Consider the following 23083-nt stretch of genomic DNA (forward strand, 5'->3'; position numbering starts at 1 on the left):
CGTGGCTCTATATTTTCATTTCTTCTACATGCTCCGTGTCCAGACTACACCATTTTTCTACATAGTCTTTTCATGGTTTTATCATGCTGGAAAAATTGTAGGCATCTCAGATGTTTCAGCTGCAGGACTTTTACCAGCCTGAAATATCTGTGGTTCGACAAATGTTTCTGGTCTTGCTATAAGATGAACACTGTCGTTTGTGATTTTTAGGAGTATGGTCCAGTTCTAGTGTGCCAAAGAAATAGCATGTTTCTAGAGAAGGATTTCTTGTCTGGAGGCCTGTTAAGTTAGAGAATGAGCACCTAAGTGCACACATTTGTGTCTCAAACCAATTCAGGTGTGAAATAAAACTGAGATGTTGCTAAAGTCCATAATTCATGTAAAGCCATAATGAGATGGTTAATAACTAAATCATGTAAACCCTAGTCATCCACAGGCCTTACTGAAAGCAAATTAAAGCATTTACACCTTTATTAGCACAGTAAGTATAAGAATGCAATAGTGTATAGCAAGCAAAATCTGCCAGACTTTTTTGAGGCCTGATCCTAGAAACATTAACTTTTATAGTACCAGCTGTAATTATTTTCCCTGTTGTGAATGTTTTCAGGATTGAGTCCCACATTTTAAGAGTATTGAAAGTTGGTAAACACCTATGCATCTTGACCAAATTCTGTCCCATGTTACACTGTGTATTCTTACGGACTTTTGTAAGATTTCATAGAAAAAATGGAATTTTCCTTTACTCCTTATTTTAAATAGTAAGTGCTGCTGTAGCTCATTTTTTTTCTTCTATCTTCTCTTAGATTGAAGTTGAATAGCAAAAGAAATCAGCTAGTCCGAGAACTGGAAGAAACAACACGATTAGTTGCAATGTTGCACACTCAGCTGAAAAGGTATGTAACCTTTTACAGAAGTTGTAGGTGCTTTAACTGCAGATGGTGTAACTGCCTTTCTCTGCTAACCATTTAATCTCCCAGCTGAGAGGTCTAAAAGGCCTTTCAGTTATAGTAGTGACCCAAGACCCCTGTGTAGTCAATGGTAAGAGAAGCCTCGAGTGTTATACGTCCCACTCAGTTTAGATGGGTGCTTTAGATGGCATAAATAACCTCGTGACAGTGCCTCTGCCTCACAACAGAAGGAGTTCCCGCAATCCCTTCTATTTTGGACATGTAACATTTAGGTGACTAAGGATAGCTGAGATTTTTTACTAATGTTTGAATTACTGAAGTATTTATTAATATAAGTATGTTAAAGACAGCTTAACAGTCACACAGAAAGTGAAGTGAACCTTAGTAATGCAACTACACGTTAATGTATGAGTGTTGTAATAATATTTCTCTAAATGAATTCCAACTGTGCTGTTGCTTGCAATGTAGACAATGTATTGAGATATCCCTGAATCTGTTGTGGTTCATATGGTATATAGAAATGTTTCTGCAGTCATAATGTGGTCTGGTTGTTCAGGCTGTAGTTCTGGAAGAGCATAGGATTACTGTTTCCAGACAAATGCATGACTGCAGGCAGTAAGGCCAAATCATCATTAGCTAAAACTACGTTTTTATCTTTTTGATTAGGAAGAGAGTTTCGTGGTGTTTTTGTTTGGTTGAGGTTTTTCCTGTCAGTGTGTACTGAATTTACTCTGTTTGTAGCTTCTGCTCCACTTGGATTCTATTTCATTTTGTGAAGATGACACCGAAAAGACTGGAAAGAAATCATAGTGCAAGACTGACATGTAAATAAGCCATCATGGAGAATAGCTATCTGTGATGCTCTTATGCAGTGGAAATGCATCATGCTTTCATTTCATCTAGCTGATTAGGGATCTTTTGAGGTGACCAAGAAGCATGTGAAACTAATTTCTTCCTAACTCTGTGCCCAGTGTTCTTGGCATGCTCCTTTATAAGAATAAGCATTTGTTATTAACCCCATAACGCAAAATGTCTGGCACTCAAAGGTATGCACAAAATTAGTTTGAGCCCAGTTCATTGATAGGAAAAGATTAATTAAAAACTCCTCCCTTTTGATAGTGAAACACACTGAAAAGCTGTAAATTTATTAGTCCTCGCCAGATCTATATATACTGCTAAAATGCAAAAACATCTTTCAGTTATATTTCACCCAAAAGCTTTTTTGAACAAACATGAGGCAGTTCACATCTATCATACAAATGCAGAAGACATTTTGTGCCAAAATTGTACTAAATTCTGCATACTTGCCTTTTTTGCATAAGGTCATGGGCATAATTATATGAATGCAGCTTCTAGCTTTTACCCCATAAATAATAAATAAGGCATTATTAGGCTTATTAACATCCTCACTGTTTTTCAGTGGGGCAACTTAAGCCACTTATACATATGCAGGAATTTTTCAATAGCTAGTCCATATCTGATGTGAGGGTTAAGGGTCTTTAAACAGTCAGTAACAAGGAAGTTATTTAGTATCTGGAGCGAGAGTGTTGGTTTAAATGGAATTTCTAAGGATGGTATATGCTGTAGTTGGTACTGCAGGATTTGTTGGGTCTTCTGGGTGGAAAATGGTGTGCTGTGGGGTCTGAGATTTCTCATCTGAACAGACTTCTATTCAGCACCTGCTTAAAATTAATTTTGCTGTCAGTTAAGTTCTGAAACTAGATCTCTAAGGATAAATAATTTGTGTGAACTGATTTCACAGCCCAGCCCCAAATCTTCCCCTTGCTCTCCTGGCCTTGGATTCCACGTAGCAGTCTTTCACATAAGTAAATCCTGCCACTTTTCTGGTAACTACTGGCTGTTGCAATCTCTGGGGGCCAGCTCCAGACAGCTGTGATATTGCCTTTTGGCTGAGGGTCCAAGACTGAGGCAAATGAAAGAAAATTTCCATACGGACAGACCGTTAGTTGCAATAACTTCATCTTCTTGCATGGGCCTTGTTGGTTTTTGTGGTCTGCTCTGGAGATTGCAAGGAACTGTAGACTTTTTCCAGACAGATGTGGGAGGAGAATGTTGTCACTAATTTTAATTGATTTGAAACTATTCATTAGAGTTGTTTTGGCTAAACAAGGGCTCTTATGAGGTTGATATGGTGAGTAGAAAAATGTGTATGAACTATATTATTCGTATTGAAAAGTGACCCAACTTTTCCATTGGGTAGACTGTGGTTCTGGATTGTTGTGGGGACTAATGCATATGGCCTGAGCTAACCAAGCAAAATGTACCATGTGGGCTTAGAGATTTGGTGACATTGCAGTGTTTCCTTGAGAAATCAGGAGATACACTATAATGGTTTTCTGACTTGTTTCTTTCAGTCTCTCCACCAGCATGCTTTCCCTCTCCTCGAGCAGCAGCCCTGGTTCTCTTGCATCTAGCAGAGGATCTCTTGCCACCTCTAGCCAGGACTCATCCACCTCAGCCAGTTTCACTGATCTCTACTACGAGCAGTTGGAGCAGTTGGACTCGGACTATCAGAACCAGCTTGACTTGCTCTTAGAAGGAGCCACTGGATTTAGACCGTCAGGCTGTATCACCACTATTCACGAAAACGAAGTAGCGAAAACTCACAAAGCAGATACCACCAGTCGCATACAGGTTCTGAGATCATTGTCTGGTACTCCAAAATCCATGACATCACTATCTCCAAGGTCATCTCTCTCTTCTCCATCTCCACCTTGCTCTCCACTGGTGATAGACCCACTCCTAACTGGTGATGCTTTTTCAAGCCATATGGATTTTGATGATGCAGAGATAAGTACAAATCTCTCAGAACTCACCCTAAACACTGGGAGTGGCAACTGTAGACTGGAAGAGCCTAGAGCAGGAGATAAACATCTAGGTCAAGGTATGGTAACAAACTATTCGCATGCACATGCATGCATTTATTTGTAATGTAGTTTATAAAGCATTGAGAAGCAGTATTTCAAAAACTGTCAGTCATCTTGATATCTTCGTGTTGAAAAGTGTATTCAGCTGTGTGTTCTACCTTGCTGGAGGGAAAAGGTTGGTGTTTTAATTTGTACACAAAAAATACTGCTGATCTGATGAGACTTACAGAAGACTGTACCTAGGTGTGTTTTTAGTGTACTTATATGCATGTGTACACAAATTACAGGGATTTCATGTGGTTGTGGTGGGATGTCTGGTTTAATTTGGCACTTAAGTATTCATAATGTCGTCAAGTGTTTTGTGTCTGAAATTGGGAGGCATGTAATGCTGTATTGACACAAACTTTCTGGCCAAGCTTTTGAGGAAGACTGGAAAAGGCATTTAGTTTAATAGTTAACAAATGATAATAAAACTCCTTCCCCGCCACCTCAGCATACACAAAGTCTTGCTCTGGTTCCCAGCAAACCAGTGGCAATGAATTTATTAACTTCAGCTGAGCAGACATGTCAAGGCTGTGCTTGAATTTCTGCTGTTTTGAGGAGGATGGTCTCTTAGCAACAAAAATGTGTTTAGATTGTGAGCATGATAAAATAAGACATTTAGAGATAGTGGATGTTCTCATACATGCATATGGCTTATTGGTGGGTGGGAAGGGTTCATCCCTTCTTAGAATGGTAGCTGGGCTGAAGTGGATGGAAAGCAGTAGGCAGCAGTCAGGGCACTCGTGCTAGAGCCTTTTCGAAGCCCTTGTGACTGTAGTTGGGTTAAATCCAATGGAGATGAGTGAAATGACTGGATTTGTAACTGAAATGAAGAGCTTTAAAAGCAATATAAACTTGCAAGCTATAGTTGTATGAACCAGCAGTGCAGTTTGTTTCTGTTTTTCATAGGATTATAAAACAGCCTGTGTGAAGAAAGGGAACTAGCACCCTGTTATCACTGCCTTCTGCATTAGGAAGGCTGATACTATTTAAAATATAATGCAAGACGTGTGCAGTTCTTCCCCTTTGAGCTACCATCTTCCTACAAGCAAAAGGTATTATGCATTTGAGTAGGAAACAGAAATTATTCCTGTTAGAACTGGGTGCTTATTAGTTTTAACCTTTTTAGCTCTTCAAGATTTGTCAGGGCTGTTAAAGTGAAAGCTCAGGTGTTAAGCAGATTAAGTGATTATTGCTGTTAGCCAGTCAGCAGACAAAATAATCGCCATAAGTAGTTTATTTCAGGGCAATAATGAGATGAGGTTTTACTCCTCAGGCATTTTGGGGGGGTTCAGTGGAACACCCGAAACATGGTGGCTGGATCTGGGGTGGTCAGTATTTGGTGTCATGGGCAAAGCATGCTCACATGTTCCTGTAAGTAGAGCTGAATAGTATATATCTGAGGGATTTGCTGTTTGTTTCTGTTAAAACAGGACCTCTGCCACCTTTGAAGCTAAAGTAAGGTTTCCTTTCTCACCTGAGACACTGAGTGATGTAGGGGAAACTAATAGCAAATGCTGGAAACTGGCAGTCTGGTGCACTCTGTGGAAATGGCGTGGATGTGAGGACAGTGCACAACATGGCTCTTCAAGGCCTTGTCATGGTGTGTCCACGAGAGCCTATGGAAGGGGAAGTGGCAGGGAGTGAAGAGCAAACTTTAAATTCTTGATATGGGTGGAAAAAAAGGTAAAAAAACATAGGAAGTGCTATCTGCCTGCTTGGAAATATAGAAGAGAGTTGAGTCATTTCTGAACTTTTCCATACACCTTTTTTAGTGTGATACATCTTTAGAAACTTAAAACAGAAAATCCAAATTTTGTGTTAACTAGCCACATGAAAAAGTTACAGGTTCAGTGTGTGTGTAAGACTTGCAGGGCTGACCTTCCAAGTCCGTTGCAAAAAAAGTAAGGAAAAGGATGGCTGCATGATGAATCCTTTTCAGGGAACCTGTTCACCTTTATTCAGGTTTAGGTTTTAGTATTCTCCTGTACAAACAGATACTTGCTTTGTTGCTAGGTTTTGTGCACCCTCTGTATTTGCCCCCCTTGGCCACAAGGTGCTCAGGTGAAATGGCCAAAAATGAAGACTTTCTGGGTGAAATGACTAAATGGCGTTGGCAGTTGAAGGAGAAAAAAAGGTTGAGCCTGATGGAGTCTGTGGTGTCCTTCCTGGCGAGGAAGCCTCGTGCAGAGGGATTCATGGAGTGGCGTTTCTGGGAGCAGTGTGTAAAACTCAAACAACTTGGTCTAGAAAGCCAGCCAGCGGGGGGGAAATTATTTTCATGTCAAAAACTGTGGGATGGGGGGTACAAAGCAGCACTAAGGAAAGAAGAGACGTAGTTTTGACCCTGCCTGAATACCTCCAGCATAGCCCACAGTATGTGGAGTACAGCAGGGGCCAGGCCCTTGCACGCAGCAGGAGGGAGGATGGATTAAACTGTGAATGCCAGTATTAAATGGATCCATTTGTTTCAGTTAATGACTGATATATTGTGTTACACATGCTAACTTCTATTCGTGTGGTTTGGCCTATGGGGAAAAGGTCTGGACATTTATTTCTGTCCAACAGTTCCATGGGAAAACCAAGATGAAAAATACTATTCAGCGGTGTTGTCAAAAAATACATGGATAATGGACCCAGATTGCACACATGCACTCAATATATTGGTGTTACCTGTAGCACCCTCTACTGTTGACTGTAGAACAAGTCCTTATACTATTCCATAACCATGTTGAGCTTGCACACTTTTTGCCCCAATGTTTTTTCAAACCTGTTTTTAATTCTTTAAGTAGCTTTGAGACTGTGCAAAAAAAACCCCACCCCACAAACTGCTTTGTAATAAAGAAAATATGGGATGGAAACCATATATTGGTTTGGGGGTATGTGCTTTCTGAAGGCTGTGGAAAGAGGGACCACTTCTGAAAGACGAAAGCCCCTTGGAGAGGGGGTGTGTTGCCATGCTTCTGCTGTGGGGTTACAGCTGCTCCCAGTGTGACAATGTGGTACCTCCTTACCCTCAGAGCAGGTGCCCCAAAGCCCTGCAAGAGAGGGGGAGCCAAGAGCTGGGTACGTCCCAGCCCTCATTAGCCACCTTGGCAGACAGAGCTCTTCAGACTCTCAGCTGAAGAATATCTCTGCAGAAATCTGATGGCTCAGGTGAAAAGGTGCAGAATTTGCAGAAGTTTCCAGGGCATATCTCCCTGTTTTGTAGCACAAGAAATCTAAGTGAGGTAATATCTCTGTGCAAAACTCCCTGCTTCAACTTCCTCAGTTTCTCTTCCCTATCTCCTTTTCCCTGCATTCCTGCATGTGGCTGCTACCTTGAATCCTATAATCTCTCTTCCTGTGTTTAGCCAGTTAACCTGGTCTTTCTGGACCCATCTTCTGTCCTGTGTGCACTAACCTTTTGGGTTCAGGGGTAGGCAGGTGGTGTGGTTTTGGGGTTTTTTTGTTTTGGTTTGGATTTTTGCTGTTTCCCCTCCTTGAAGCTAAAATTTTGATATAAGCTCTACAGGTGGGATATACCCCTCAGCATAATCCATAAGCAGCCAGAGCTTGGTCAGTAGTAGTATTTGCCTTGCTGCTGCTCTCTGGGGTAGCTAGGACCAGAAGTCCTACTGCCTGCTTAAGGGTGACTTGCAGTAGAAGTTGTTTTATTGGTTCATATTTATAACTTCACTGGAATTCACAAGTTCTGCTTCTTCTGCATGTTGCCCATCTTGTCATGGGTACCTCTCTATCCTTCAGGTGCTTTGAAAACCTCTCCTCACATTGCCTGTGAGGACCTGCACCCATGGAAGTGCTGGATGTATCCAGTTGTAATGCACTCAGCACAATCAGTGTGTAACTTCAGCCTGTGGGTATGCTACTGTAGGACACAAGTGTTGAATCAGTACTGACTGTGCAATGAAGCCCTGGTCTCACCTCTACCACATAGGCGGTTCCTCTGGTTGGCCCGGAGCTTTTTGTTCTCCAGGGCAGTCCAGCGGCACGTTCCCGAAGCACTAACTTGACGTTGGCTGTTGAGCACAGCCTGCCTTAACTGTGTCCTCTGTCTTCAGAAGCGCGCTGCTGCTTAACAATACTTGGGTGGGGAAAAAACGCAATTCAAGGGGAGGATAAGATAAAAGCTGCTCCTGATACAGACAGTTTGTTTTCATTAACACCTGTTTTTTTATTTTCCTTTGTGCTTTTCTGATAGGTATAAATACAGCTGGAGGGACGGCACTGAAGGTGGCGTGTGTGTCAGCTGCAGTGTCTGATGAATCTGTCGCTGGAGATAGCGGGGTATATGAGGCGTCTGTACAAAGGTAGACATCAGATCTCTCTCTAGGAAGAAGCCAATGACTCAGCTTTGCACACAGGAGTCAGCTGGTATAATGCTGGTTATGATCGTTTTTGTAATTTGGTGGCTAAAGTTCTCAATCTCAGATTTCTTAATACTTCTGAAAAAAACTATGAGCAGGTTGAATTTGATTATCAAAATGACCCTTGCTTCCTGTAATAGAAGCAGCTGAAAGCAAGCTCACAGAGAACTGTTTGAACAGCGGGTCTGTTTGTGAAGGTGCTGGTAAGCTGTGACTGCTGCCTTGATGGGGGTAGCGGAGCCATCTGGCAGGTGTAAAGTTCCTCTCCTGTCAGTCAGCCATTCTGGTGTCAATGACAGCCCTCAGTCAGTGTGAGAGGGCTTTGGGATGTTTAAGGAAGATAGCAGAAGCACCTTGAACTGCCTCATGGATGTGTACATGCTGCGATGCAGTTCCCACGTGCTTGGATCCAGTATGTGATTTCTGCAGGACTTCTCCCCCTAAGTTCATAGCTTAGAGCCGGAGCTGGGCATCACTGCTCTTGTTGGGTTTCTGGACCTCCCTTACTGCTTGCTAAAGCTATCTGGGGTGGTTTGATAAAAAGTTCACTGGAAGGTACTGATCTTATTGATACCTGGTTTGGCTGTGTCCAGCATGGATTTTGTTACTATTTTATTGGCATTGAGATGAATTATGGGATCACTTGTTGCAAGACACAACTGTAGAGGTGAAAAATTGCTCATTTTGTATCCTTCCCATTCATTCATTATCTTCATTAATTCTCTAGATAGATAAGTAGTTTTTTACATTTAGAGCACAATTCACTTTGACAAGAACGTGCAATGCTTCTGTAACGTAGACCTCATGGGCACAAGCCAGGCAGACAGTTGCGTGTCTTAGGCCCCCTGTGTCCCTCAACCAGGACAGGGAGCTCTGCAGAGAGGGGAGGAGGGATAACATGTGACAATTAGAGAAGGCATCCCATGCACACTCCCACATCTGATGTTACTTAATGTTCTTTGGGTTATTGACTTACCAACCTTTGTAATGACCACAGTATCGTTTTGATGCCTATAATAAATGGTGAGGGTAGGATGAGCAATGTGTTTGTCCTCTGTAGCTGAAATGTAATGAAATACAAGACAGTGCTAAATAATATGGAAAATACTTAGAGAGGAATGTTAATCCTGTTTTAATATGCTACAGTACAACCTCTGAGTCAATTCGATAATGAATGTAGTTTTGGGGACTTTCAGTGCATAAAACTTTGGAGGAGTACATTGGGAGGAAGATGATGCAGGTAGTTGTTTCAAGGAAGACCAGTCAGTGTACTCCATCACTTTTCATGTGCTTATGGAAGTTTGATTTCTTAAAAAACCCAAATCTTGACTTAAATCTAGTCAAACTTGAGAATTTTTGCTGTCATGATGCAGGACAGGATTGCAGTGGTTAAGTCTTATTTCTGTTGCTGGGAACTTGGTGTCTTTATTAAATCCATTCAAGGGAACCCTTTAAAAATCCCCCACTGCCTTATTTTTGCACAGTCTTTTGTGTGGCTTTTTTTGGCAGTGAAGGGGGAAGGCATATTACTTTCTGCTGATAAGCACTGTAATACATACCTCTAAGGATGATTGCACTTACTTCTTAAATGGGCTTTCTTTTAGCTACTAATTTTACAAAATCCATATACCCAACCCGTGAATGGAAGGGAAAAGGTCTTGTATCACCTAAACGCTAGCACTTCAATAAGAGGAAAATCAAGTCCTTAATTTTCTTTGATTTCTTTCAGACCATGTGTGTCAGAAGTAATGGTGTTTGACAGTGATGATACAGAAGCAGTTGGGACAGCTAAAGTGCAAATTGCAATGAGGTAAGTGCTACACATTTTTATTGGATTTTCCTTCCAATGGAAAGAATTATATATGGGATTTAAAAGATCGCGCTTTCTGTTTTCTTATCCTGTTCATCCTGTCCTATTAGTATTAACTAACTAATGCCCTCTTTGTAGTGTAACTGAGAATTGCACTCGACTCTAGGAGGTCTTTGGCCCAGTTATCCTCTTTCAGTGCCATTGTCAGTGGCAATCAACTGGTGATAGTGTGGTATGAGGGTGCAAACTAGCAATGGGAGCACTGACAGTGCTGGGCTGGAGAAAGCCTTTTGCTGGCTTGCAGTCTCCGTCGGTGTGCAGCTTGTGAGGGAAAAACTGCTCAGAGTAAATGGCATTCATAATTGTTGACCAAACCTGAATCCCACAAGTAGTGGGTAAGGTATAGGAAGGTAGGCACAGAGGCATCTTCCTTAAACAACTTAGTGGAAGATTATTTATGATTTGAGGAAAAATAAGTAGCGCGGAACTCTCTTGTTGTGGCCACCAACAGTAAAACAATGGTTACCAGTAACACTTTGACTTTTGTACTTCAAGTATTTCTACTTGTAAGTTTTTTATATTACAGTCATTATATAAGGTCTTTCAAAAGGTTTTAGTTACAATACAGCAATTTAGATAGACCCCAGGAAAAGCAATGTCTGTTAAGTCAAACCTGTAGTCCATTGTACCTGAATTCTGAAGTTCTGGATGTTCTGGACTGTTCTAAATTCTGGATGTTCTGGTAGCAAAACTTTATGTAATATGAAACTGATTTTGTTTTAAACTATAGGCAACCCATGGTCCCATTATTGTTTTGTCTTGTTTGTAAATTTTTAATGTTGTGAAACAACAAATTAAACAAGTGGAATACTCACTCATGGAATCCAATGCAGACTTCTCTAATAATAATGCTTTTTTGTGTCTTTCCAATTCAGATATGATGACAAAAATAAACAATTTGCAATACTGGTCATCCAGCTGAGTAATGTTCCAGCACTGCTGTTACAACAAGATCAAAAAGTGTAAGTGGGTGAAATAAACACACTTGAAATATTCGTATGAGATTGCAGTGGGAATTTGTGAGATGTTATTTTTTGTTTATTCGTGCTCTTAAAAATTTACCCTTTCTGAAGAGCTTCTACACTTTGTTATGTGTAGCAACATTCATGAACTAATAAACCCACAAACAGAAATAAGAGACATCTTTTTTCTCAAAGGTCTGTATTTGCTAGGAAAAGTCTTGCCTGGAATTAGTACTAGCCAGCAAGGTTCTTAACTGTAGCAGTGCCCAGAGCAACTGCATTGAGTGGAGAAGGGGGCATTTGTTCTGCTACAAAACTCATCCTTGGACACCTGCACAGATGCATGTGTGGGGGAAATGTACAGCTTCTAGTACGCTCATTCTAGGCACAAGTTTTTTAAATTCAGCTATGTGCCGAGTAAGCTGACAAAAATTTTATTTATTTTTACGTAGTTGTTTCTACCTACAAAAGGGTATGTTAGCAGTGTGACAAGTTTCACGGACTTAAACAACCATGTAAAACATAATCCCATGATGTTTGATTACAAGTTCAGAAGGATGAAGACTACAGCAACTCGTGACACTTCGTGTCTCTGATGTTGTGATGAGATGTTCCTTTTTTCTCAGTTGACTGATAGTCCAAAGAATAGGATAGGACAGTAATGTCCACAGTGCTTAGGATGAATTTCACTTACAGATTTATGGAGCTCTTGCGATGGAGGGAACTGCAAACCTGTATGGTAGTATTGATTGCAATGCTTTTTTTCAATAGGAACATTCGCGTGGCTGTCCTGCCCTGTTCAGAAAGCACAAGCTGCTTGTTTCGCACAAGACCAGTGGAAGCTTCAGACAATCTTGTGTACAATGAAGTATTTTGGGTTTCTATCTCTTACCCGGCTTTACGCCAGAAAACTTTAAGAGTCGATGTTTGCACTGTAGATAAATCTCACCTTGAAGAATGTTTGGTTAGTATTAATCTCTATTTTAATATCTTTGTGTGTGCTTGCTCTTTTGAATTACACAAAATTTTAAACTTTGAAATATGGCAATTTCTGTGAAAGTTTTCTTGATAATCCTTAGCTATATGATCTCTCCCAGATAGTGTTCTTTGCAATAACGATTTTGATCAGGAAAAAGAAAAATTATTAAATAAATATTTTGTTACAGAACTACTGGTGACTTTGTCAGACTACTAGATTTCCCTTCTCTCATGATTTAATGTGAAACCCTACCTATTTACCTTCCTTTTGGAAACATTTGTTGTAATGTAATTGAAAATGGACTTCTTAGAGGAATGTGGAAGCCACTGTAGAATATTAACAATCTCTAAAAGATTTTTTAAAAACTGCTATTAATCTACACTATAAAATCTATACGAGTATAGTTTTTTTGAGTGCTAGAATTGCCATAGGCAGCCACCCCCTGTTGTTAGAAGAGCTTTTTTGTTGCTCAGTGTTACCTGAGCAAGTTGATTTTAATAGAACTATTTCTGGATTGTTGTACTCCAGAACATGAGTAGGGTGTGTTGAGCTGGGACATAAGCAACCATTAAGTTACAGAAAAGTTGATGTTTTGTCCTGCACATGTTCTGTAGCATCTCCCTTGGCTGGAGGGGTACATGTTTTATGGTGCTTCTGCATTTCTTCCTTCACTTGCTTTGCAAAGTACACTTTGGTTCAGGAAAGCATGTGTTTTCCAAATGGGGTTTTTCCTCTTTTGGCAGCATGTACAGTCCCACGGTACCTGACCTCCAGGTGGGAGCATGCTAACTTGCAGGAGGTGTGCTCAGCATGCAGTCTGCTGGACTGGGCTGGTGTAATGGAGTCCACTCACACATGGATTAGATAAATTGCAAATCAGTTTTACTTTGGTTTTGAATATGTCAGGATGTGTACTAAATGTAATGCAGTAAAAAATGGCAAGGCAGACGAAGAGGAATGGAATACAGAAAACTAAAGCATCTTGGTGTGAGGCAGTGATTTTTGTCAGCCTTGCTTATTTCTTGAAAGGGAGTCTTCATCCCCTGTTCCTTTCTCCTTTTCATAGAATCATAGAATTGTTTAGGCTGGAAGAGACCTTGAAGATCATCCAGCCCAACCATTAACCTAACACTACCAAGTCCACCACTAAACCAATTAAGGGTAGAGTAGCAATTTCGTGTTTCCTGGCTTGGTGGCTGGATTATTTTTAATGTAAGTAAAAACTAGGAATCATTAAGGTTGGAAAGGACCTCTAAGATCATCAGTCCAACTGTCAACCCAACATCCCCATGCCCACTAAACCATGTCCCAAAGGGCCATGTCTACCCATTTTTTTTAACACCTCCAGGGATGGTGACTCCACCACCTCTCTGGGCAGCCTGTTCCAATGCTTGACCACTTTTTCTGTGAAGAAACTTTTCCTAATATCCAACCTAAACCTCCCCTGATGCAGCTTGAGCCCATTTCCTCTCGTCCTATCGCTAACTACGTGGGAGAAGAGACCAACACCCACCTCACTACTAGCTCCTTTCAGGTAGTTGTAGAGAGCGATAAGGTCTCCCCTCAGCCTCCTCTTCTCCAGGCTAAACCACCCCAGTTCCCTCAGCTGCTCCTCATAAGACTTGTGCTCCAGACCCTTCACCAGCTTTGTTGCCCTTCTCTGGACATGCTCCAGCACCTCAATGTCTTTCTTGTATTGGGGGGCCCAAAACTGGACACAGTATTCCAGGTGCGGCCTCAGCAGTGCCGAGTACAGGGGGACGGTCACCTCCCTGCTCCTGCTGGCCACACTGTTCCTGATACAAGCCAGGATGCTGTTGGCCTTCTTGGCCACCTGGGCACACTGCTGGCTCATATTCAGCTGGCTGTCAAACAACACCCCCAGGTCCTTTTCTGCTGGACAGCTTTCCAGCCACTCTTCCCCAAGCCTGTAGCATTGCATGGGGTTGTTGTGACCCAAGTGCAGGACCCGGCACTTGGCCTTGTTAAACCTCATACAGTTGGCCTCAGCCCATCGGTCCAGCCTGTCCAGGTCCCTCTGCAGGGCCATCCTACCCTCCAGCAGATCGACACTCCTGCCCAACCTGGTGTCATCTGCAAACTTACTGAGGGCTTTGAAGCTTTTCTTTCAAACTTAGTTTTGTTTGAAGCTTTAGCTGTAATTTATCCTGTCTGCAGTAGCACTGTTCATACTTCTGGATTCTTGTACACAGGAGCTGTAGTGAAGCACTTGCTAGCTGGATTGGAAGTCCTAGACAATATTAAAAATTATTAAACATGAAGCATTACTAGTGCTGTTGAAATGGGAATAAACAGGGCAAATTCTCTTTTTGTCAAACTTGCCAAAGTCAAGTAGTCCTGGATTTTCGCTCTCATTTATTACTGGTGTGGTAGTGGTTCATTTTAGTATTATGCTAAAACTGGTTTTGCTCTCAATAGGGTGGAGCACAAATTAGCCTCGCTGAAATATGTAGATCCGGAGAGAAATCAACCCGTTGGTATAACCTCCTTAGTTATAAGTATCTGCAGAAGCAAAACAGGAAAAGTAAACAAGGAAACATTCACTCTGAAGTACCCTGCACTGAAAAAACAGTAAGAACAACTGCTTAAATCAAACAAATTTCTTCTAAACAGTACAAATGAGAGGGTTTATGTGGCTGAAGGACTGTTACAACAGACGAGAAGTGAAGGCTGGTGCGTTTATATTTAGAACTTGAAAATGTCATTAAGTGCAGCAAAATAATTCACATGTTGATTACAGATACGCCCTTGTCCTGGGCTAAATACTTACCGAAATCTACTCCTCACGAAGCTGAGGGATGTGGTATGTGGTCTGGTGTAAGTGATGTGTGAGCTCTTGCCTTTCTTCCCACTAGACAGTTCACCTTGTTGCAATGGACTTGCTGAATGAGTCAAGATACAGATGTACCTTTGCACATGCATGGCATGCAATATGCTCGTCCTATAGCTGCACACGTGCATATGCTAGTGTAACTGGCCAGCGGGGGGTAGGCCAGGTATGCTCACACAGGCTTGACCGAGCACTGTATGTGCAATAGGCTGCTTGAACAACACGGGTGTAGAGACTACGACTCTCTCCTGCCACCAGAGGAGAGCTGGTTGGGGTGGTTCTGACCAGAAAGGCTGGGCGCTTTTACAGTTCACGAGGGTCATATCTTCACAAGAAGCCTCTTACTCTCCTCAGGACTCTGTCTCAGCACTCTTAGAGCAGACAGCTGTTGAACTGGAAGCTGTGGAGAAGAAACTGGAGGAAAGCAGAAGCACTTTAACTAGTGGAGAGAGCTGGTAGGTAGCATCCCACCATCTTAGCATTGTGGGATGATCAGAGCATTTGGGGGGTTCATGTGCAGAGGAAGAAGCAGATGATACAGAGCTGTGGGAGGCTGCTTCTGTCTCTTTGTTTTGGTGAAAAATCCTGTTTCTTCTGTTCTGGAGGTTGTGCTTGGGAAATGAGAACAAAGCTGATAAATGTTTAAAATAGTCAGTAGCACTGTGCTAATTTTGTTATTTGTACAATGTTCTATGGTTGTCCATGAAAGCTCCACTGTATGGTGCAAGGCTTTGCTTGTATATTAATTTTGGCTGTTGTTTACATGGTTCAGATTCAGATTTTATTAATGAAGCCCAACATTTGAAATAAAAAGCAAGCCTGTCCAATGGGTTTGATGGAGAAGCCAGCTGTGAGTTCAAAGGGGCTGGAAAGGATGTTAAGAGTGCTTCAGTTTTGTCCAGCATCACACTAAACTAAGATTAATGGCGTCCTGAGAGCTCCCCTTAACATGCGTTCACCTTAAGCTCAGACCACATGGCTGAACCCTCAGCTTGCTTCTTTTGAAGCAAGATCAGTATGAAGTTTTTGGCTGTAATGGTTGCCTTCTGGTGCAGTTTCACTCCAGTTTCAATTATTCCTTTATAAGCCTGTGTTTTCGTAATCTCAGTGGCTACAGGGCCTGCCAGGTACAACTGGCTGGCTTGGGGACGGGTTTCTGTCCAGCAGCTTACAGGAGGTAACTCCTGCTGCAACACCAGAGTATTGTGCACAATAGGCCAGTTCAATAACAAAGCTGTTCTTAACAGGCAAGACGAAGACGTTCCTGATCAGGAAGAACATGATGAGATCAGTGAAAATGAAGCAGAGGAGGAGGAAGAATTCTGTGCTGGAAAATCGCTGTGGGAAACAGAAGAAAGTCTGAATTCCCAGCTGCACATGGAAATAGCAGTGAAGGTAAAGTAAAGGGCCTTTTGAACAGAAAAATGAGTTAAGCTTCCCATTGCTCAGCTGATTGGGTTGCTGTTGAGCTGGGCAAGGCTACAGCAGTTATTTGAAAGTTCATAATTGATGTTTAAATGTTTATCTACCTGAAATATTTTTAAATAACTCTACATTTTGTCCCACAGTTAATATAGTGTAGTTTCATGCCTTCTTTTTGCTGCTTATGAAAACTGTTTTCATTAATGTGACTGTGGCTTTGACCTTGTTTAATTCATAATGTAGTTGTAGTCTTAACAAAGATGTGCTATACATGTGCTCTCTGTGCATGTACATACAGCAATTGGGTCTTTTCTGCAGATGCACAAGTAAGGGAATGTCTTTAAAATCATAGCTCTGTTCTGTGTGAGATTGCCGGGTCAAATTGATGTACTGGATCAACAGGCAAAGCTTGTTGGAATCAATTGTGTTGTACAGCGATCAATGGATATGAAGCCCTTAGGGAGAGATACAGTTAATGTAGCAGCTACTGAGTTCAAAGAGTGAAGTGTCAGGACACCCTGCATGAAAAGGGCTAAAGAATATCTGGTTTTGAATGTGATGCCTCTGGGAATGATGTATCACAGGTGCCTGTCAGACAGCCCTGGGTATGTGTCATCGGTAAGATGGCAAGCTGGCATTTACACTGCAATATCTTGTCTTTCAGGTGGATAAAGAAACAAACACAGAGAGCCTTGCGCAGTCTTCTACCGTAGTTCGTCCGAAAGACAAAAGAGCAGCGAATCCACCCCAAACGCAGTTTGTCAGAGGTAGCACTATCATTCGCTCAAAAACATTTTCACCAGGACCACAAAGTCAGTATGTGTGTCGGGTAAGGAAAATGCAATCCTGAGGTTATAAATCCTGTTTTTCATTAATGAATGCACGACATCACTGTTCACTTAGTCTCAATTTTTCACAGAGACCTGACACTGCTTTCTTCTCTTCCCCTCTGACTTCAGAAGTTGCTCTGTCCTCACCTTCTAGACAGTATCTTTCCTTGGAACTAATAGTATCTTAAGCACAAATTTTTAAAATATATACGTGCACGTATGTTTGTGGTACATGCAGCATGTTGAGATGCCCAAACTAACCTGGAAGGGCTGCTGTAAGACAGTGATGAATAAGTTACATATCAAACCCTTTGCTGTTGCTTTAAGACTGTTCTGTGCTAACTTGAACCGAGTTAGCTATGTCTACCTGACTGTAGATGAGATGAACATGAAAGCTTGACAGAAACAGAAAGGTAAGTACCTGATAATGTCAGCAAAAAAAATTGTGGAAGCTTGAAAGTCTTCAGTGTGCTTTGTCTGAAGGTAACTGAACAGGCCACATACAGGGTCAGGATGTCACTTCCACTGCTTTGAAATGTTTGCTCACAATTATTTCCTGGATTGAGGGTCAGCCTAAACTATAAATAACTCATCTTTTAAATTGAATTGGCAAACAAGCAAGCACTGCTTTTATCACGCATGACCTGCCCTAAGTGGGCATTCTTTTAATACAGCCGAGCCGGATTTGATGTGCAGGTTTTCTCCAATTCAGAAGCAGGTGCTTCCATAGAAACAAACCTTATTTAATTTGCAGTAGTGGCCTGTGCTTGGATGGTAGAGGTGCTGTGTCCCAGCACATGCAGATCACACATGCCTGTTCCCCCACCCCTGCAACTCTGGGAAGGAAAATGAGACGGGAATTAAACCCTACTTGAGTTGAGCTCTTTTAAGGGTCTAGAGACAATCACAAAAGGAGGCAGGCTGTATGTGTGTAACATAACTCTTATGTTAAAAAACGCAGGGGGATAGCTTACAGGTAAACCTACCTCTTGTACCACTAGCTTAAAATGATTTTAGAGAAATATCTAATAAAACAGCCCCATGTTTTACAGATGCTAGAAAAGAGTAATTTTTTTTTATTTATTACTTAGAGCTTATTTTTCTAGGCTGTTTTGCCCAGCATAGTTACTTGCACAGGAGAAGGGTAGTAGGCTAGGGTCCCATATTATACCCTAACTCAGTGTCTCTCTTTCCATGCAGCCTATTCCCAAAAAGGGACAGAGTTCAAGGCTTGTGGCAGGATCTGGCTGTGCCAAATGGATTGCAGGTTGTGCACTTGGGTTGGGGTGGCAGCTGTCAGCTGTAGCCATTCACAAAACTTCATAGTTCTGCTTACATCACTGCTTATAATCACGTACAGAACCCTCTGATCTTGCTAATAATGTGTGTATGCACTGCTTGGATTTCTTTCATGAAAAATACGTGGGTTTTGCTTTCATTTTCAGCTGAATCGCAGTGATAGTGACAGTTCAACGCTATCCAAAAAGCCCCCCTTTGTTCGAAATGCAATGGAGAGACGAAGTGTCAGAGTGAAACGGGTAAAAACATCACCACTTATTTTTTTTTCTCTAGTGTAGACACTTGCAAAAAACTGAAAGCTGTTTTAAAGGAAGAATTTACAAACCTAAATCAGTTGCCACTTGATTTCATCCACAACCTTTTCTTTGTGTGTGAGAAGTCTCTCAAGGCTACTTTTCTTTGATATATCAGAACATGACAGGAATGTTTAAGTTGGAACTCATTTAGAACAATCAATTTAGGAAGATGGTTCCTGGTATTTTCCATCCTGTCAGAGCAGAAGTAGCACAGATAGTTTTGCTGTGTTTATTGTTGTGAGATTCTTAAGTACTTTATAATAAATGTGAGGAGCTGGGGAAGAGGGTGAGGAGAATGTCTTAGATGCTCGGGCGACCCTGTTGTAGTAACTCCGTGGCACACAATGAACCTCTGTGCCCATGGTGATGGCAGTGACTGAAATTCCCCCAGGATACTGATGCTGAGCTCCTAAGGAGATAGTTTTGAGGCAGCTTGTGTTTGAAACTAGCAGAAGGCAACATAGTATGTTACTAGAAAAAACAAACACAGGGTTTTCTGCTGTGTTGTGGATTCATCTGAAGATGAGACATTAAGCTTAGGAGCAAGGTGTGCAAGCAAGACTTGTTTGATTTGGAGAAGCTGCCAAGGAAGAAATTTAGTGGAAACGCCAAAATCAAAAAACTTATCTATAAGACTTGCATGAGTTTGTGCTTTCTGTCTTGAGATGGATTGGAAAGCAGGATCAATAGAGATGCTTTGTGCTGAGAGAAGTTCTGGAAAAATGGGTCTCATGATGTGTTTGGCCCTTCCTGGGGGAGTGGTCGGGACAGTTCTCATCACTGTGTTCATACACCCCTTCTTTTCTAGCCTTCAATCAAGTCCTTTGGTACAGAGCGCCTAATCCGCACTTCGCTAGACCTGGAGCTGGACCTGCAAGCTTCAAAAACCTGGCATGATCGGCTGGTTCAGGAGATCTCGGTGCTGAGAGAACTGAAGGAACAGTTGGAACAAGCTCAAAGTCAGGGTGAAAAAGAGTTGCCGCAGTGGGTGAAGGATGATGAGAGATTTCGACTGCTGTTGAGGCTAGTGGAAAAACGAGTGAGTAATACCTGCCCTTGGATATTAGTCAAGATATTTGAGAAACAGGGTACTTTGGACAGTCAGGAAATGAAGCCTTAGTACTACAGTCACTCATGTCTTCCACTTACGGCCTCATCAAGCAAGCGATTGATAATGGAAGCTGCAGTCCATGAGTGTCTGGCTGTTCTCAGGTGTGGTATTTACAAACTGCAGAGCCTGTGCCTACCTTCCCACAGATATGAGGGTTAGGAAGATAGCAGTTACGTCTCTTGCTTCTTCTAAGAGAAACAATGGCTGCGTAAAACTTGTGCATAGATGACACTTGGCTTTAGAACAGGATCCTTATGCATATGAAATGATAATACAAGTCAGATGGTAGCAGACTTTCTGGCTTTAAGGGCTTAATAGTATCTATCTTTCTGCTTTTGGAGGGTGGACTGCAGGGCAGGGATGGAAAGGAGACAGAACTAATTACCAAGAATTTCAAACAAACAGTTCATTAAACAATTTTGTTTTCTTTTACGAAAGGTGTCTTTCAACTTCGAAAGCATTATCACTTTTGCTGGAGTTTGACCCCTTTTAAACTTCTTGTAGAGTTCTGTTAGTCCCAAACCCATGCATTTACCAGTGCAGATTTCCTGCCTCAGCACAGGGGCAAATATGGGAAGTCACAAATGCCATCTGTTTTGTGAAGTGCAGCCTCCCAATCCATAGTAGCTGTGGTATGTCATGCTGTGGTTAACGTGTCATGTGGTTAGCACTAACCTTACTCTATCTATGTCATACTCTCCCTTGCGTACAGGGCTCCTTCTCAACTTCTGTGATTTATCGGTGTCAGCACCTCTGCTGACACCAGGCAGAAACTAAGTTGTTAGGGCACTGGGTTTAGGAGTGAGTTGGTATGAGGTGCTCTTTGGGGCACAGCTGGAACATGGGTTGCCACCTTCTTGTGTGAGCTGATCTGCTGGCTTAAATATATCAAGAAGATAGAAAGAAGTTGCAGATAGCACCTACAATTCTTACCAAAGAGCTGGAAGAAGACCTTAAAAAAGCTCTCTCTGTTACAGTGGTCAGCTTCTGTGGCTTGTGATTCCAGAGTCAAGTTTCCAAGCCCCTCAGACTGCAGCTGAAATACTGCTGTATTTGGAGGTTAGTTGAGATAAAATTATTCCTCCTGGAAACACAAACAGCTTTTTTCCATTATTTGTTTAGGTGGAAAAAACAGAACAGAAGTGTGAGCTCAAAGCTGATAAAATGATGAGAGCTGCTGCCAAGGATGTCCACAGGCTGCGAGGCCAGAGTCGGAAGGAACCTCTGGAAGTACAGTCATTCAGGTAGGTACAGGTCACTGGTAAAGGAAAGGAAAAATTGACTGCTACCATGATTTTTCTACAGGTGACTGAGATGCTGATGAGGAAAGCTTATCTTTGTTGTTAACTGTTCTGCTTAAAACAAAAATGTCTATGTTTTTGTATTGAAGTATAAGGTCTGAGAGTCGGGGAAACTAGCTGCAGCACTGCATGTGACCTCAAAGCAACTGGCAGCACTCCAAATCATTCCCCACCTGCCAACAAATTCACAAATCTTTCGTTTAATACAGAAGCAGCCCTTTGTTTCCCTAAGTAATGTGCCTAGAAAGCCAAAAACCCGAGCCTTTCTGAAATGGCTTTTTGATAAGGTCAGCATTGTGAGTTTAACTGTAAGGATGCCTCATGTCTGATATGTAAATAAGAGGTGTAGGTTGTGAGAGGATGTGTTGCTGCTTCTTGTGGTGACAGCTGGTGGGATAAATTTTAATGTGGATGATGGACATTTCTGGCAAGAATTCTGTTGCATTAACAACTGATCATCTTTTTTTAGAGAGAAAATGGCTTTTTTCACACGGCCGAGGATAAACATCCCAATGCTCTCTGCGGATGATGTGTGATCACCATAAAGTATTTGCTTTCCGGACAATGCTACAAATGCAGTTTAGGTTTTGAAGTTATTTATGTGGTTTTATGAAGGTACCAAGGCATTTGTATATTAGAGCTTTTGTCAGTATGTGGATGTTTTGAAGATTTTTAGGTTAAAGTTATATCATCACAGAAACCAGCATTAAAGTGACAAGATTGTATAGTTTGTATATTTAGGAATGTATTTTTGGGAAATAGAATTTTAAATAAGAACAAATGCAGCGTAAGGTGCTGTTATTCTTAAATAATGCTGTTTAGAATTTTTGTACAGCTCTATCTTTTAGAGGTTTTACTGCAATAAAATAAATTTGAAGAAACCTCACCCCTACCTTCTATGATGTTCTGCATCAGACTCTCCTCCGAGTGATGTATTTTGTATCCTGTGGGGAATGCAGGGAGACAGTTTTGCCTCCCAAGTGCTGTGAACGAATTCTCTGTGAGCTGTGAAGCATTTGTGTTTCCTGCCAGGTCATAAAAGTGGGTGTGAAGTTCAGAATACTTGCACTTTTAACATTTGTACTGCAGCTCATGTCTGTAATGGGTCTGTTAAGGTAACTTGGGGAGCCCATTGAAACCACTGCTGTGGGAGGAGGGCTGCAGGTTTCAAGTCCATTTTAGGTTTTTCCAATAAAGTGACCTTTCTGGACAAACCTGCCTTCTTGCTTTTTGTCCTTTGTGAATCTTCTCATCACCTGGCACCTAAACTGTGGGTTGTTTGTTTTGGTTTTGGGTTTTTTTTTTTTTTTTCACTGGCTGGAAATATGTAGCTTTTAATGTGTCTTGCTCTGTAAATCCTTCAGACTGCGCATTTTTGAGAGGCAGCTGGTGGATATACTCTGGAATAACTTGGATGCTCCTGGGATTTTCCCTTTTGTTCTAAGCAGGTTTTACTAAAGGTACGAGAGATGTAAGTCACATGCTCCCTGGGTTGTTACAGAAAAATGTTTTTTTGCACATAGTTGGCTAAGACTCAGTTGACCCATTACTGACCCCAGCCCCAGCATCTTCGTGCCAAGCCTCTCCTTGCTGTGCTCAGGGCTCTCAGAGGGAATGTTCCCCACCACCATCTCCTGAAGACTTGCTGTCACTGTGTCACATGACATGGCGTAACTGACAGTATTTGTTGGTTTTCCTCTCTGCCTGTCCATTTACTGCCTTTTTTTTTTAACTACCCGTGGCGGTTACTATGCTTTGGGCCTCTATTGACTGGGTGCCCAAGAGCTCAAAGGAGGCGGGCTGCGGTAAGGAGGTAAGTCAGTAAACGCCAGGCATCCATTTGCCACCCGCTCACTAGGGCCTGGAAGTTTCTCATGTGTCTTTTATCCTTGGAAGTGCTGGTTGGTCACAGCTGGAAGCGGGTGAGCCTTTCCCTTCCAAACAACGTAATGAAGTG

General features: G+C 41.9%; 1 protein-coding gene across 1 annotated transcript in view; it reads left to right on the forward strand.

Annotated features, from left to right (window-relative positions):
• Positions 1–21662, forward strand: part of WWC1 (WW and C2 domain containing 1) — a 73681-nt gene extending 52019 nt beyond the window's left edge. Inside the window, exons 10-23 of the mRNA XM_075715195.1 lie at positions 804–893; positions 3284–3813; positions 8040–8148; positions 9935–10015; positions 10951–11037; positions 11809–12001; positions 14456–14608; positions 15222–15322; positions 16115–16262; positions 16954–17118; positions 18565–18657; positions 19523–19753; positions 20948–21069; positions 21596–21662. Of these exons, the coding sequence (XP_075571310.1) occupies positions 804–893; positions 3284–3813; positions 8040–8148; positions 9935–10015; positions 10951–11037; positions 11809–12001; positions 14456–14608; positions 15222–15322; positions 16115–16262; positions 16954–17118; positions 18565–18657; positions 19523–19753; positions 20948–21069; positions 21596–21662 (2170 nt within the window). The remainder of the gene's footprint in view (positions 1–803; positions 894–3283; positions 3814–8039; positions 8149–9934; positions 10016–10950; positions 11038–11808; positions 12002–14455; positions 14609–15221; positions 15323–16114; positions 16263–16953; positions 17119–18564; positions 18658–19522; positions 19754–20947; positions 21070–21595) is intronic.
• The last annotated feature ends 1421 nt before the right edge of the window (positions 21663–23083 follow it).

This window comes from Pelecanus crispus, chromosome 8 (assembly GCF_030463565.1).
Source record: "Pelecanus crispus isolate bPelCri1 chromosome 8, bPelCri1.pri, whole genome shotgun sequence".
NCBI lineage: Eukaryota > Metazoa > Chordata > Aves > Pelecaniformes > Pelecanidae > Pelecanus > Pelecanus crispus.